Source organism: Planococcus citri, chromosome 3, assembly GCF_950023065.1.
Source record: "Planococcus citri chromosome 3, ihPlaCitr1.1, whole genome shotgun sequence".
NCBI classification, from domain to species: domain Eukaryota; kingdom Metazoa; phylum Arthropoda; class Insecta; order Hemiptera; family Pseudococcidae; genus Planococcus; species Planococcus citri.
Window position 1 is genome coordinate 15,816,739 of NC_088679.1, and position 13,674 is coordinate 15,830,412.

The 13,674-nt window shown below is 36.6% G+C and overlaps 3 protein-coding genes across 5 annotated transcripts in view; 1 reads left to right on the plus strand and 2 right to left on the minus strand.

The window, feature by feature from the left end:
• The window catches only part of LOC135841264 (nephrin-like), a 1,354,679-nt gene that overhangs the window by 1,074,032 nt on the left and 266,973 nt on the right, over nucleotides 1-13,674 (minus strand). The gene's annotated exons all lie outside the window — the stretch shown is intronic.
• On the minus strand, nucleotides 1,552-5,244 carry LOC135839638 (uncharacterized). 3 transcript variants are annotated; one of them, XM_065355757.1, is made up of 4 exons: nucleotides 4,826-5,244; nucleotides 3,908-4,727; nucleotides 2,676-3,755; nucleotides 1,552-2,606 (listed from the first exon to the last, which is right to left on the minus strand). In XM_065355757.1, the coding sequence occupies exons 2-4, from the start codon at nucleotides 4,710-4,712 to the stop codon at nucleotides 2,029-2,031; spliced, it is 2,463 nt and encodes an 820-aa protein (XP_065211829.1). In that variant the 5' UTR covers nucleotides 4,713-4,727; nucleotides 4,826-5,244; the 3' UTR covers nucleotides 1,552-2,028. The 3 variants fall into 3 exon arrangements, with proteins under 3 accessions (XP_065211829.1, XP_065211828.1, XP_065211827.1); XM_065355756.1 differs by having other exon boundaries at nucleotides 1,552-3,755; nucleotides 4,830-5,244; XM_065355755.1 differs by having other exon boundaries at nucleotides 1,552-3,755.
• Nucleotides 5,506-10,596, plus strand: LOC135839639 (uncharacterized). Its single transcript, XM_065355758.1, has 2 exons — nucleotides 5,506-6,882; nucleotides 10,307-10,596. Exons 1-2 carry the CDS (start codon nucleotides 5,850-5,852, stop codon nucleotides 10,312-10,314), a joined length of 1,041 nt encoding a protein of 346 aa, XP_065211830.1. The 5' UTR covers nucleotides 5,506-5,849; the 3' UTR covers nucleotides 10,315-10,596.

The following is a 13,674-nucleotide window of genomic DNA, read 5'->3' on the forward strand; positions in this document are numbered from 1 at the left end:
CTTTTTTCCCTCCGACCCTTCATTTCGACTATATAGCCGAAAAACGTAGATTGACAAAGGTTAATGACTTTTTGCGGGGGTAGCAGACAAGTTGCAGTGTGCAAATTTGGTCAAAATATTTTTGAGTCTACCGTGAATCGAGTTCACGTTTTAAATTGCCGATTTTCATTTTTTAAAACAATTTTCATAAAATTGACAACTTCACCCCCTCCTCAGTAAGGGTGAAATCGCCATTTTGGGAAAAGCTGGATTAGTCATGCTGATAGGAAATTTAACGTAGAACAATTTTTATTCGAACATTTTTCCTTTCGGACCCTTCATTTTGGCGATACAGCCGAAAAACCTGTATCGGCAAAGGTTAATGACCTCTTGCGGTGGTAGCCGGCAAGTTGGGGGGGGGGTGCAACTTTTGATGGGTTGTTTTAGAGACCAATCTGAACAAATAATGTGAAATTCAGCTTGCCCCTAATTTTTTCGAGGTTCGACTAAAAATTTTGCTAAAATGACTGGACTAAGTGTCTAGAAAGACGTTTACGCTAGTAAGAAGTCTTGTGCGCGATTTTTTGCCAACATTTTTTGTAAATTTCAAGTATTATTCGAGGTACGAGTAAAATATGTAGTGCGAGTTTCCAGCATGAAAGATGTGAATTTAGAAACCGAGCAGTATTTTATTCATGTTCAATCACTCCTTTCTTCAGATCCTTACTTGAGCTTATTTAATCCAGATCTTCCGACCATGGTCATGGCTGATGCTAGTGTTGGTTTTGGTGCTGTTTTACTTCAAAAGAAAGGTAATAAAATGAGAATATGCTATGTGAATCGTCCATTATCTCCTGTATAGAAGACCCTATTTTCAAACTGAAAAAGAAGCTCTAGCTCTCGTATTCGCAGTTGAGCATCTGAAAATGTATTTAATTGGTCGAGAATTTAAATTATGAGCGATCCTTCTCAATACAAATCGTTAGACAACACAGACGTTTCGGAGGGTTTTGAAAGACTCGCCTTATGTTCAAGTAAGTACATATAATATTATATGTACACAATGGGCAAAACCATAACTGTACCAATAGACGAGTACGACTCCTCTACTTCGTTAATACAGGAGATACAGTAAGTAGTTTTCTAACGTTAGTGCTTCATTTAAACATGGGAATTGCTCCATCCGGCAGTGGAATTACTCCCAGCCAACAGGAAGAAAACACAGACAATGTTGATGTTGGTGGGGGCAGTCTGAATTTTTAGTTTTTTTTTTCAACTTTCAAAAGTAAAAGCCGAAAGGTGAGGCTTTTGGTTAGCTTTGAAAAAAAATAAAGAGTTCTCGAAAGTTTTTGCAAAAAAAAATATAATTTTTGACAATGTTTCAAAAAGCGAGAATTTTTGACGATTTTTGGCAAAAAGCAGAACTCTTTGGGATATTTGGCAAAAAGGTTTTCAGCTTTTGTCTGAATGATGATGAAGATTGATCTACCAGCTTGAAAGTTATTCAGCACGTTCCGGACAGGGAACACTCCATTAGATATATTTTTTCCAACTTTGATAAATAAATTACAATGCAGAATAATTACTTTTAATTAAATCAGTCTTTGCACAATATTATTAATAAGAAAAAAAATAATTGAACAGAAAAATTACTCGACGCATTACATTAATCTGTGCGAACATTGGGCCTATGAACGGCACTAATGCATTCATAGGGGCCCTTATTATCTGCACAAACCGGTAGTTCTTTTTTCAATTGCCAGTTTCGATTTCTTCGAGACCATTGATAGAGTTTGTTGCGGACCATATGTAAAAGTCTATCTTCACACTGAATCAACAGGAAAGATTTCTTATAAATTTCAAAACCACTCAAAAACTGGTTACAGGGATATGCGTTCTACAGCATTGATGAGTTTGTGCAGCTGGAGTAAAATCATGGCAAAGTTTGTTTGCTCTGAAATGTATTATTTTCTATTATTTATGTGTATACTTTTATTCCATTTAAATTTTAATGTTAGCATCATTAGTAGTACTTATCTATATTTATCCTTAACCACATCTACTTAAACTTAAGATGACTTTTGTAAATGCAGCATAGCTGCCCATTGCACGAATAAATTTGAAATTGAAATTGAAATTGAAATAGTTCACCAGAGGAAACTCGCGCCAACTACTTGAATTCCGATAAAATGACATGAAGCATGATCCTAATATCACAGTAAGTTGGCCACCTCTAACGATAGTAAAATTTTTCACCTCGTAACACCTTCGTGTAAATGACATATCGGGCAAAGACAACCACACGTTTTGTTGAAAATCGAATTCTTCCACAACATATGTTAAAGTAGGATTCAACGACGAGATATTCTGAACTTCAGGATCAGTAATACAGTTAGCATACAACCTGTACAACTTATTTCCATCACTTGTAAACCATACGTCATTCCTATCATCTTTCGGGCTCTCATCAGGAAATATCGGCTTTTCCGAAAACTTCATCCAACGATTCAATTCGATCGAATATTTCAATACGTGGCCCCGTTTGAAACAACAGTAAACTTGGCCGCGACAATTCAACAGCGAGCTCGTATACATACTGGGAGACCATCGAGTTGTTTTTTTCACTTCTACGCAGTTATTCAAAGAGATGAATTTTTTCAATGATAAATTGTACGCACTAAACCAAAGAAAATTACCATTCAAAGAACACGATGAAAACATAATGAATAAATTATTATCAATTAATGTCGCCGCCACAGAAACGTCATTAGCCAGACGAATTCCAAATTCCAAAAGCTCAGAAAGACACAATGAGTCGATTTCTTCTAAATCAGCGTTCAAAACATGAATTGTTGTCAATTTCTCGGACAATGCGACAAATACAGGAACTTCTTTCCATTTCTTTTTCGTACCATTCTTCGGTATTTCCTCAGTGCATGGAATCAACGAAGTACAATTTAAAATCTTGGATAATTCGTCTCGAATCGGTTGCTCCGATGAACAGTTGATTAAATCCGTAGACGCTTCGATTTTATAGTAATTGCGATTGCGATTAATTGCAAGGGCGATTTCTGGTATTAAATGATATCGATTTTTTACATCGTGGAAAATCCATTTCGAACATGCGTCTACAATTTGATGCGGATTATCGCAGCAATGCGTCGAGGACAAAAGTAAATCTTCCAACATTTCGAAAGTAATTAAACAGATAACCAATGTATCGTCTGTATCGGATATGGTGAGAAATCTTGAAACAATTTCTTCGATATTGTCTTTCATCCACGACGTAGACATGCATTTATCGATGATTAAAACTTTCGCACAAACTTCCTCAATATGAGTCTTTATCCAAGATATACAGGCATTAAATACTTTTTTCATTTTCAAAGATTTGGCAGCTCTCAGTACACGAGTTATGGTTTTGGATGTTAATCGCAATTCATCGAAATATAAATATTCGACGATTATATCGAATGAGGTCCGATCAACATCACGAAGCGAGTAAGTCTCATATTTATTTGACTGCTGAGTTGATACTTCTGCACATTGAACGTCTGTGGAGTTGGATTGCTGCTTGGTGGAAAAAACTTTAGAGAAGTATCCGGACGCTGAATTCAATTTAAATCGATGAAGTTTATAGGTTTTTTCTCCAACATTGACTACGATATCGTAGAAATAATTATTTTCTACAAGTTTTGCCAACTTTGTTCGTTGATTTTGTTCAGGACTGGTTGAACGTTTTCTTTTTCTATCTTCCGGTAGATCAAGATTGTGAACTGAAAAAAGAAAAAAATACGTACAATGAATATCTTCGGAAATGCTATGAAAATCCATTATTTTACAACCGAAACAACCAACCCAAAACTAACTATTTTATTCTAACCATCTACCTACAACTAATACAGAGTGGATTAAATATCTAATTTACCTCGATTTATGTCTCCATTGCACATCAAAAATTTATAGAATAGCTTCGTCATCATTTCAGGATTTATTTTTTCGGCGATTTCGGACAACACCGTATTACAATCATCATCCTTCACTCCATTCATGTAACGTAATCTTCGTTTAACAGCATTGACGAGCTTTGCTACATGAGGAAGTCTATTCTCCAAACCGGCGCAAATCCATTCGGAGCAAACTTGACAAACTTTAAGCACATCGCTTTTCGTAGTCTTAGGGCTACCTGACCAGATACTTTTGCTTAAAATTATCCGCATAATGTGGTCAAATGGTAAAGATGAGAAATCTTTGTTATTTCGCATATCTGCCAAATAAGTAGATAAATATTCAAAAACTGACGGTAACAAGCATTGTAAATTTGGATTCTCTCGAACGAAGTTGTATAGTTTGAATATACTCTCGTGTAGATTGTTCAGATTACACTTGATGAATTTTTCGCAGGTTTGCAGATCTATTTCCATTTGTAAGTAATCCATAGCCATTATTAAGTCAACGTAATTACGGTGGCGTAAGACAGAATTCAAAGACTGCCCGTATATTATGTCAGCTATGGTAGAGAATGTTTCGGTATCCATTACTGATAGTTCTATCGAAATGCATTCTTGTTGGTCAGAATACTCGATTAATAATTTCTCGAAGTAGTCCGATTTCGAAGCCAGTTGAAATTTATCCAAGTAATAAACATCGGTACCCACTTTCACCATGACATCGTAATATTTACTTCTGTGATGAACAGGGCAAGGTACTTTTGAGTTGACTTTGGAACTCATGCTTTAGGAATTTTTCTGCGAAGAAATACATGATTTTATATAAGAGTATGGTACGATATTTTCGTTATAAATTTATCCACACTAGGTAGATAATTGAAAAATGAAACACTTACCTACTTATTTCGAAGATGAGAAATTCAAAATTGATTACTTTTTACTAACAGAAAACTATTCATTACTTCAAATTTTACATGAGTTTCACAACACAATCAACGAGACGAGACCATCACCGGCATCACCATCCTTATCATCTAAAATCTACACTCGACCCACGTGCCCACAACACACACAAGCACAAAATCCGCAACTAAACCTTATCATTAGCCAATCAGGTGCGTCCGTTTCCTCACTGGATCTTCGTAGCGCGCGCAATTCAAACTTTCAAAATTGAGGGGTTATTTTATTTTATTTTTAATTTTGATTTTTGATATTTAATTCAGTCGTGGCAAAGGCAAAAGGCAAGCACATCATTATCAGCTCAGATTTTTTTTTGATCCGTGAACAGAAAAAATGAAACTGAAAGACAATTCGGACTTCCACGTTCCCCAGAGGGCGATACCGTCGCGGTACGTGATTGGCTAGTGATATTCTGTGCCTTCCTTGTTTACTTCTCAAAACGGGACTTTTTATCACAAACTTCGGCGATTTCAAATTCGATGTTATATTTCCATTATTTCACATTGAATAAAACTAAATTTACGTATAGAGAATTGCTTTGCGATCGTGCTATCGAGTAAATGTTGTGGTGAATTTGTCAAGGGATTGGTGTCTACAAACTGGAGACACCATCCTAACTCGACATACCTACCAACTACTACACGTAACCGAAACGAATCGAATCTATTCAGTACAAGGTTACTGGAATAGCAAGCACCGTTGCACGAGACAATGGTTCAACCAGTTCGCCATCAATAATGGTTGATAAAACAACTCGTAAGCTTTTATTAGCCTAGAAATTGATGGTATTCTATATGATCGCGTAACATCAACCATTATTTCTTGAGCAGTTTTATGTCTGAAATCGATTAAAATAACGTAATTCTAATTAAAAAATCGCATTATTGAACTTCTATAATTAAAATAAACCGGTTGCACAGTGCACATTAGGATTGCATCAGCCTATAATCATCCCCTGAAATGGCACGAGGTAATGGAACCGGTGCTCAGGCTCAGCCTCAGCCAACGCCAGCCCAATGGATTGAAATTGATAGAGCTTACCTTACCCCCAACTTTACAGTAAGACAGTTCCAGAGCCATGAACTTTTAAAAGGTAGTAATAACTTTAAAGATTGGGATAACATGGTGAGCTTGGAGCTGCGAGCCGCAAACCTGTACCCATTTATTGAATCACAATGTGGCATGATGATTAATATATCCCCATCTAGGAGAGTAATGTGCGATGCTCAGGTAGTGCAATACCTACGTGCATCAGTAATTTTTCCAATTAGTAAGAGAATTAACCATATACTAAATGCCTATGATACTTACGAAGAATTGAAGAAACTATTTTCCCAGAACGATTTCCACGATTACGTTGATTTACATAATAGAATGAATTACCTGAAGTATAGAATTACTTACAACGTAGATCGATTCATCGCCGATTTCGATCGTCTCATAGAAGATTTTAGATCTATCGGTACTAACTTCCCTGAGAAGTATGTTTGCTCTCTGTTCCTTAGTAAAATTGAGGGATGTAAGGAGCCGCGATCTCCGTTCTTCTCATTTTATTCAACGATCACATCATTACCTGGTGACATCGCTACTCTTGACTATATCAAGCAGAAATTCCAAAATACTGCTAAAACTTTATCTGCTTCCTTGCCAAATAAAAGCATCACGAACACGAATTCATCATCAGCCAAACGTAAACAAGAAGACCTGAAACCGGAGGAGAATACTGTGTCTGTGAAACGAGCTAAATCCATACCTGAGAAAAATTCTATCAATAGTACCGCCAATGGCAAGCCATCAAAACCCCTACACGAAAAATATACACCAACCCAGCTGGAGCAGCTCGCTAAAATGTCCAAGGAGGAGAAAAAGAACGTACAGTGTCGGAAGTGTAGTGATTACTTCCACACTCACACTGAATGCCCCAACCCTGGACGCTTGTGCTTCAAGTGTTATACTTACGGTCATGAAAAATCAGCTTGCAAACTTAATAAAGGTGAGTTGCGAATACCAGCTGATTTATTTACCACAAATTTGCGTATATATGTTGATACTTGCTCAAACTCCCACTTAACAGGGAATAAAAATGTCTTGCTCGAATATGTTACTTATGAAAAACCTGTTAAAGTAAACTCTATGGGAGGAAGTATTTTGGCTATTGGTGAAGGAACTTTACCTATTTTAGTCACTTTTGGTAAAAATAAAACGATAATTTACTTACCTGGTGTACAATTGGTACCTGACTCGAAGGATACTATTATCAGTGTTTCCAAATTTAATACCAAATATAAATCTTCGTTAATCGCTAATCCGAAATCTGGCTATCTATTGTGTCGTAAATTTAATCGTAAAATCGCCAGTATTACTGAATTAAATGGAATGTATTGCATGAATGTAAAAACTGTTGATTGTGATAATATTACCTTGTTTGAATCGTCTGATCCTAATCAACAATTCGTTGATGAAGGATTATTTGTCATGTTAACGGAATCTGAAACGAATCAAACTGATTCTAATCAGATACCCAAACTGAAACCGAAACGTAAACGTCAAAAGTTATCACCAGCTAAGCGATTGCTGTTGGAACAGGAGGGGGAGCTGTGGCACCGCCGTATGGGTCACATCTCACCTCCTATTGTAAATAAATTGAAAAACGTAACCGTAGGTGTGCAAGATCTAATTACTCCCATGCGCTTATCAACTTGTGAGGTTTGCTCAGAAGCAAAACTTCATAAGAAAACTTTCGATAAGGATCGTGATAGAGCTACTCGGCCCTGTCAAATTATACACGTTGACCTTATGGGTCCCATTACTCCTGTTACCTTCGAAAAACTAAACGCTTATATCATGTGTGTAGTTGATGATTACACAAGATTCCTTCAAGTTTTCGTTATCAAATCGAAATCCGCTTCGGATGTCTGCCCATGCTTGAATGAAGCTTTTCGTTTTCTTCAAGCTTGCTTCCCTGGCCCTGGCCAATTCGATATTCTTCGCTGTGATAACGGCACTGAATTTTGTAATGAACAAGTTGACCAAATTCTTGATAAATATGGCTTAAGGCGCGAGCCGTCTGAAGCATATTGTCACGAACACAACGGCCTTGTTGAACGCCTAAATCGTACCTTACAGGAGCGCGCACGCGCGCTTTTATTTGAAGCTGGTTTTCCAGCCAACTTGTGGGGTCTCGCTGTACACGCAGCCTGCTATATTTATAACAGGACACCACACTCGAGTATCGATTTTTTAACACCTTTTGAAATGTTGTACAGCAAACCGCCTGACGTTTCTACTCTTGTGGTGTTTGGCTCATATGCGCAAGCCTTGGATGAGCAGATACCTAAAGGGAAGAAATTTCAAAAGAGATCTAATAAGCTCTATGTTGTGGGCTATACGAAAACAGGTTACACCTTATTCGATCCCACTACAAAGAAAACTATGGATCTTTGCAATTTAAAGATAGACGAAAATAAGTTGTACAAAACTGACTTTCAATCTGATAAAAATGAATCATTTAAACTCGTTGAAGTCGACCCTTCTTCTGTTACTTCAACCCAAACTCCCTCTATTGTAACCCCACCTCAACCTGATTGCTTACCTTCGAACACGGACTCGCACCTCGAATCCAAATCAGACTCTGACCCTGAAAATGAACAAGTTGAAATTGAACTTGACTGTGACTGGGATGAAAGTTCACCTATTCAGGTCAATAAAACGTACATTGAGTCGTTCAAGGACATCAAGTCTCCGGAAAACCCTATGACTTATAGCCTTGCAACGTCATCTGAAAATATTCGTGAATGGGGTCCTGCTATTGAGAATGAACTTAGTATCATGAACGATAGAGGAACCTGGACTCTCGTACCTCGGGAAAATTCCATGGTGGTCATACCAACCAAATGGGATTTTACCACGAAATCTGACGGTAGAAAGAAAGCCAGAATTGTTGCCGTAGGATGCCGCGATCCGGAGAAATATACTTCAAAGGACACAGCCTCTCCTACTCCCAAAACGTGTAGTGTACGATGGCTTTTCGCAGCTATTGTCACTCATTCCTGGAAAAGTATTCAATATGACGTGAAAAATGCGTTTCTTTATGCCGATCTTGATAGGGTAAAATATATCTCATTACCCCAAGGAGCTAAAGGTGACAGAAAAAAATTCGTTGGAAAAGTAAACCGTGCTTTGTACGGTTTCCCAACTGCCCCTAAATGTTGGAACGAATTATTAAATCAATTCTTACTCTCACTGGGTTTCATTCGAAGCGAACGTGACCCATGTGTGTATTTCAAACTTGTTAATGGTAAAATCGTAATTATTATTGTACACATTGACGATATGGTTATTACCGGTGACGATGTTACTGGAATCGAATCTGTGTGCAATAATATTAAAAATCGTTTCGAAATTAAGGACTTGGGATTACCCCAAAAATTTCTTGGTTTTCAGTTAGAATGGAATGACAATGGTAAACAATTGTTATTACATCAAACCCAATACGTAAATGAAGTTCTCGAAGTGTTTGGTTTCAAACCAGGTCCCTCGGCAATAACGCCTATGGTACCCATTTGCGACCATAAACACTTGAAAACGAATCCTGAAAATGATAATTTTTGTTCTTTCAAACAGGCGATAGGCGCTTTACAGTACTTATCAACTCAAACACGTCCTGATATCACCTTTGCTGTAAATTTTCTAGCTAGAGCTCAAACCTTACCTCAATCGATTCACTGGCATCTTCTTAATAAATTATTTCTTTATTTGAACAGCACTCGAACCACCGGCTTGAAGTATCTTCGTAGTTCAGACAGCAACTCTTCGGATAAGCTGGATGCCTATGTCGATTCTGACTATGCGGGTGACCCACGTACTCGTAAATCCACTACAGGTTTCATAATTCGTTATTTTAATAATGTAATTCATTGGGGCTCTCGGTTGCAATCCGTTCGCGCGGAAAGCTCTGGTGAGGCCGAATTTGTTGCAATTTGTGAAGCGAGTAAAGAAATTCTTTTCCTAGCTCGCCTAATTGAAGAAACGTTGGGTAAAATGCAATATCCTATATGTGTTTATGAAGACAACTCTGCGGCCATAAGCATCTCTTATGACACAACGAGTAACAGTCGAATTAAACATGTAGAATTAAAATACCTAAAGAAACGTGAGTATATTCGCAAGAATATATTAAAAATCGTAAAAATCGACACGAAAACGCAACTGGCAGACTGTCTTACCAAAGCACTGCCTGAAGAACTCTTCTGTTCTTTTAAAAATAAAATCGTATCTTGTAAAACGTAGCTGAGGTTGTCCTATCGATGACCAAGAAGCAAATGGCAAATTAAATCGTATAATCGTAGAATGCATTCAAAAACATGTAAATCGTAACTCGTAAACTTATCCCCATGCGCAAATCTTACTTGTTGCAGGAGGATAGCCAAGAAATCGAAATCGTTGAACCGTAATGAACTCGAGACGTCGAGATAGTCTATTACTCGTATATTTTACTCTTTAGTTTATGATTATTATTCTCTACGTGAGAAATTATACTTATCTGCATGAAATCGATAGAATACTTCTACATATATACTCCTTTAACCTTAGAAATACTTACTCTACGTTATCACTAGAATAGCATAGCATTTATGATGAAATTGAAATGTCCTAAACTTTATGCAAAATAAAGGGATCATAGACCTGCTATGATTTATGAATCGTTCATGTTTATTTACTCGAATGACGAACTATTCTTCGGATGATGTTCTCTTCACTTGTTCACCTCGCTAAAACGTTGAAAATTGTTGAAAATCGTCTGTAAAACTATTCTTCGGATTGAGTTTGTACTTCGTTGATAACTGGAGAGAAATGCTGCGTTGTGAAATAGATCCTCGGACTGATTCTACAATGCGACGTTTTCTCTAGTTGGTAGCTCTGGGAGGGGGTGTCAAGGGATTGGTGTCTACAAACTGGAGACACCATCCTAACTCGACATACCTACCAACTACTACACGTAACCGAAACGAATCGAATCTATTCAGTACAAGGTTACTGGAATAGCAAGCACCGTTGCACGAGACAATGGTTCAACCAGTTCGCCATCAATAATGGTTGATAAAACAACTCGTAAGCTTTTATTAGCCTAGAAATTGATGGTATTCTATATGATCGCGTAACAGAATTAAAATAACACTTGCAAAGAACTTTAAATTCATTTAATCGTGCAACTTTGTTTCATCCTTCTAAGCTCACTAAAACACTGTAACTCGAGGTAATATTCATTATTCACAACATATAACGATACTAGAAGTCATATATTAATCAAAAACACTAAAAAAAACACCACGAAATGTACGAAATTAATGAAATATCGTTGAAAATTAATACGAGAATGAAATCGCCGAAGTTTGTGATAAAAAGTCCCGTTTTGAAATGTAAACAACAAGAGCACAGAAATATCAACAGCCAATCAGAATGCGCGACGGTATCGCCCTCTGGGGAACGTGGAAGTCCGAATAAGACATCCTGACCTACCCAAAGCTACTTCTTACCAGGGGTGCTAACCGTAACCGCAAAAAACCGAAAACCGTAACCGAAACCCAAACAAGAACCTAATTTTAGCCATTTTCAAACCCTAACTGAAAACAAAAACCGAAATTTCATAAGTTTTTTAAAAACCCTAAAAAACCATAACAATAATAATGAAGCAGAGTGAGTGAAACCAAAACCTAAACCGATATAATTTATTTAGGTTTTTTTCGGTTTTCGGTTTGGGTTTTTTCAGTTTTTTCAATTTTTTTGGGGGGATTTTTTCACATTTTCGACTTTTGAGACTCGAAATCCGGGGAAATTGATAAATTTAATGAACCTATCAAATTGGGTCCTTGGTTGTTGTTGTTGACTTGTTGCTTTTTGGGTTGTTAAATCGCTTTGTGTTTTGAGATTGAGAAATTTTGAAGAAATTTTTAAGAAATACGTAAACTGAAAAAAACCGAAAACCGAAACCAAAACCGAAATTTTTGTAAATAAAACCGAAACCCAAACCAAAATTGAAATTTTGAATTTTAAAACCAAAACCGAAACAAAAACCGAAAAATGTCAACGAAAAAATTGGAGTGAAACCGTAACCTTAATAAAAATAATTAAGGTTAGCACCCCTGCTTCTTACTCACTACTCAGGGATGCAGGGGTTGAAACTGTTGAAAAATCAAAAATGGAGAAAAAACCAAATATAAATCTGCTGTGTGGTGTGTGCAAAACTCAAAAACCAAAAATAAAAAATTCATAACCAATTAACCAAAAACCAAATATAAGTAGGAAAAGAACTGTGAACCAAAACCCAAAACCAAAAATAATCGTTGCTGGTTTTTGGGTTCTTCCGGTTTTTTTTCCTGTTTTTTTTTTTCAATTTTGTATGTTCTCTAGCATCTTTTGACCTCATGACTGACTTTTTTAGTTACAGTTATGCAACCTGTGTGCTTGAAAATAACAAAATCTAATGAGGTAGTAGGTACTGCATGCTAACAAACTGAGCAGTGTTGAAAAAAATTTGACGGGTTTTAAACGGTTTTAAAACACGTTTACATCAAAAAATTTAGTTTTTGTAATAAATTAAAAGGTTTCAGATTCAATTTTTTTAGACTTTTTTTGGTACTTTGTAAATTGTAATCGTAACTTTGTTTGATTAATCAGAACGAGCCGCTCGGTTAGTTGCTGGTGAACGCTGGGACGCTCCTTCTCAGCCAGTTTTCCGTTCTTTGAGTATCTTTAAGGTGAGGCAAATTTATTACATCACTGTGTTATCTCTGATGCACAGGTATAGAGACGCATTTGCCTATGCTGTGGGGGTGGGATGTACTATGACGTGCTGCGTTGGGTGTTGTTCCGCTCCCTGGCTGGAGAAAGACGTCAATGTCTAGGTCAGTTTTTCGATACTTTGCTGCCCATCTGTACAACAGTTTGACAGTGGAATGTAAAAATGCGAGTGTAAATGGTTTCAAAAGAATAATGATTGAGGAATATGCAGGGCTGTAAGGTAATTTATGTTGGTAAATTACGGTGGTATTTTACCGTATTTTACGGTATTTTACCAAAAGTTTATTACTGTATTTTACCATAATTTACCGAAAAGCCAAATTAACACTTTTTTTCCATCTTTCCTTCATAAATTTCCAAATTACCATGAAAATTTATAATTTGAAAGTTACCAAAAATTTTCCCCATAAATTTCCAAAAAATGTTCATGGAAAATTTCCTATAATCTTTAATAACACCTAAAACACATGAAAATTTACTTCAGAGGCAGGTCAGAAGTTCAAAACTTTGAAGTCGAACTACAAAAAATAACTCTTCATATCCAAATTAGTAAAATACCATAAATACGGTAAAATACGGTATTTTACCGTATTTTACCAGCGAATAAATTACAGTAATTTAACAGCCCTGGGAATATGTGTTATCCATCCTGAATGAATGTTAGTGTGGTGTACCGAGCTATTACAGCAAGTTGTTTGAAAATTGAAATTAATAATTGTAGGGTATTGTTCGCTCTCTGGTTTTTCTATTTTCGAGTGGCTGAGTGTTGGTTAATTATCTATTTATCTACTTATCTATCTATTTGTTTCTTTATTTCATTTATTTGTATTATTTTCTTATTTTTGTATTTTTGTTTCTGTCTGTGTAATGTGGAGAGAGCCTATCCCCCGCTCACCGAAAGGTACTGGTGGGGTCGTAATATGTACCCCATTGACAAAATTATGCATAAAAACAGGCGTGTAGATGCGTAATGCGTGAAAGTCCA

Bases quoted from the DNA above. Each gene is read 5' to 3' on its own strand.
- LOC135839638 (XM_065355756.1), bottom strand. From the start codon at position 4,712: ATGAGTTCCAAAGTCAACTCAAAAGTACCTTGCCCTGTTCATCACAGA. The intron at 3,756-3,907 runs GTAAATTAGATA...TTCTTTTTTCAG, and splicing joins CAATGGAGACATAAATCGAG to TTCACAATCTTGATCTACCG.
- LOC135839639 (XM_065355758.1), top strand. From the start codon at position 5,850: ATGGCACGAGGTAATGGAACCGGTGCTCAGGCTCAGCCTCAGCCAACG.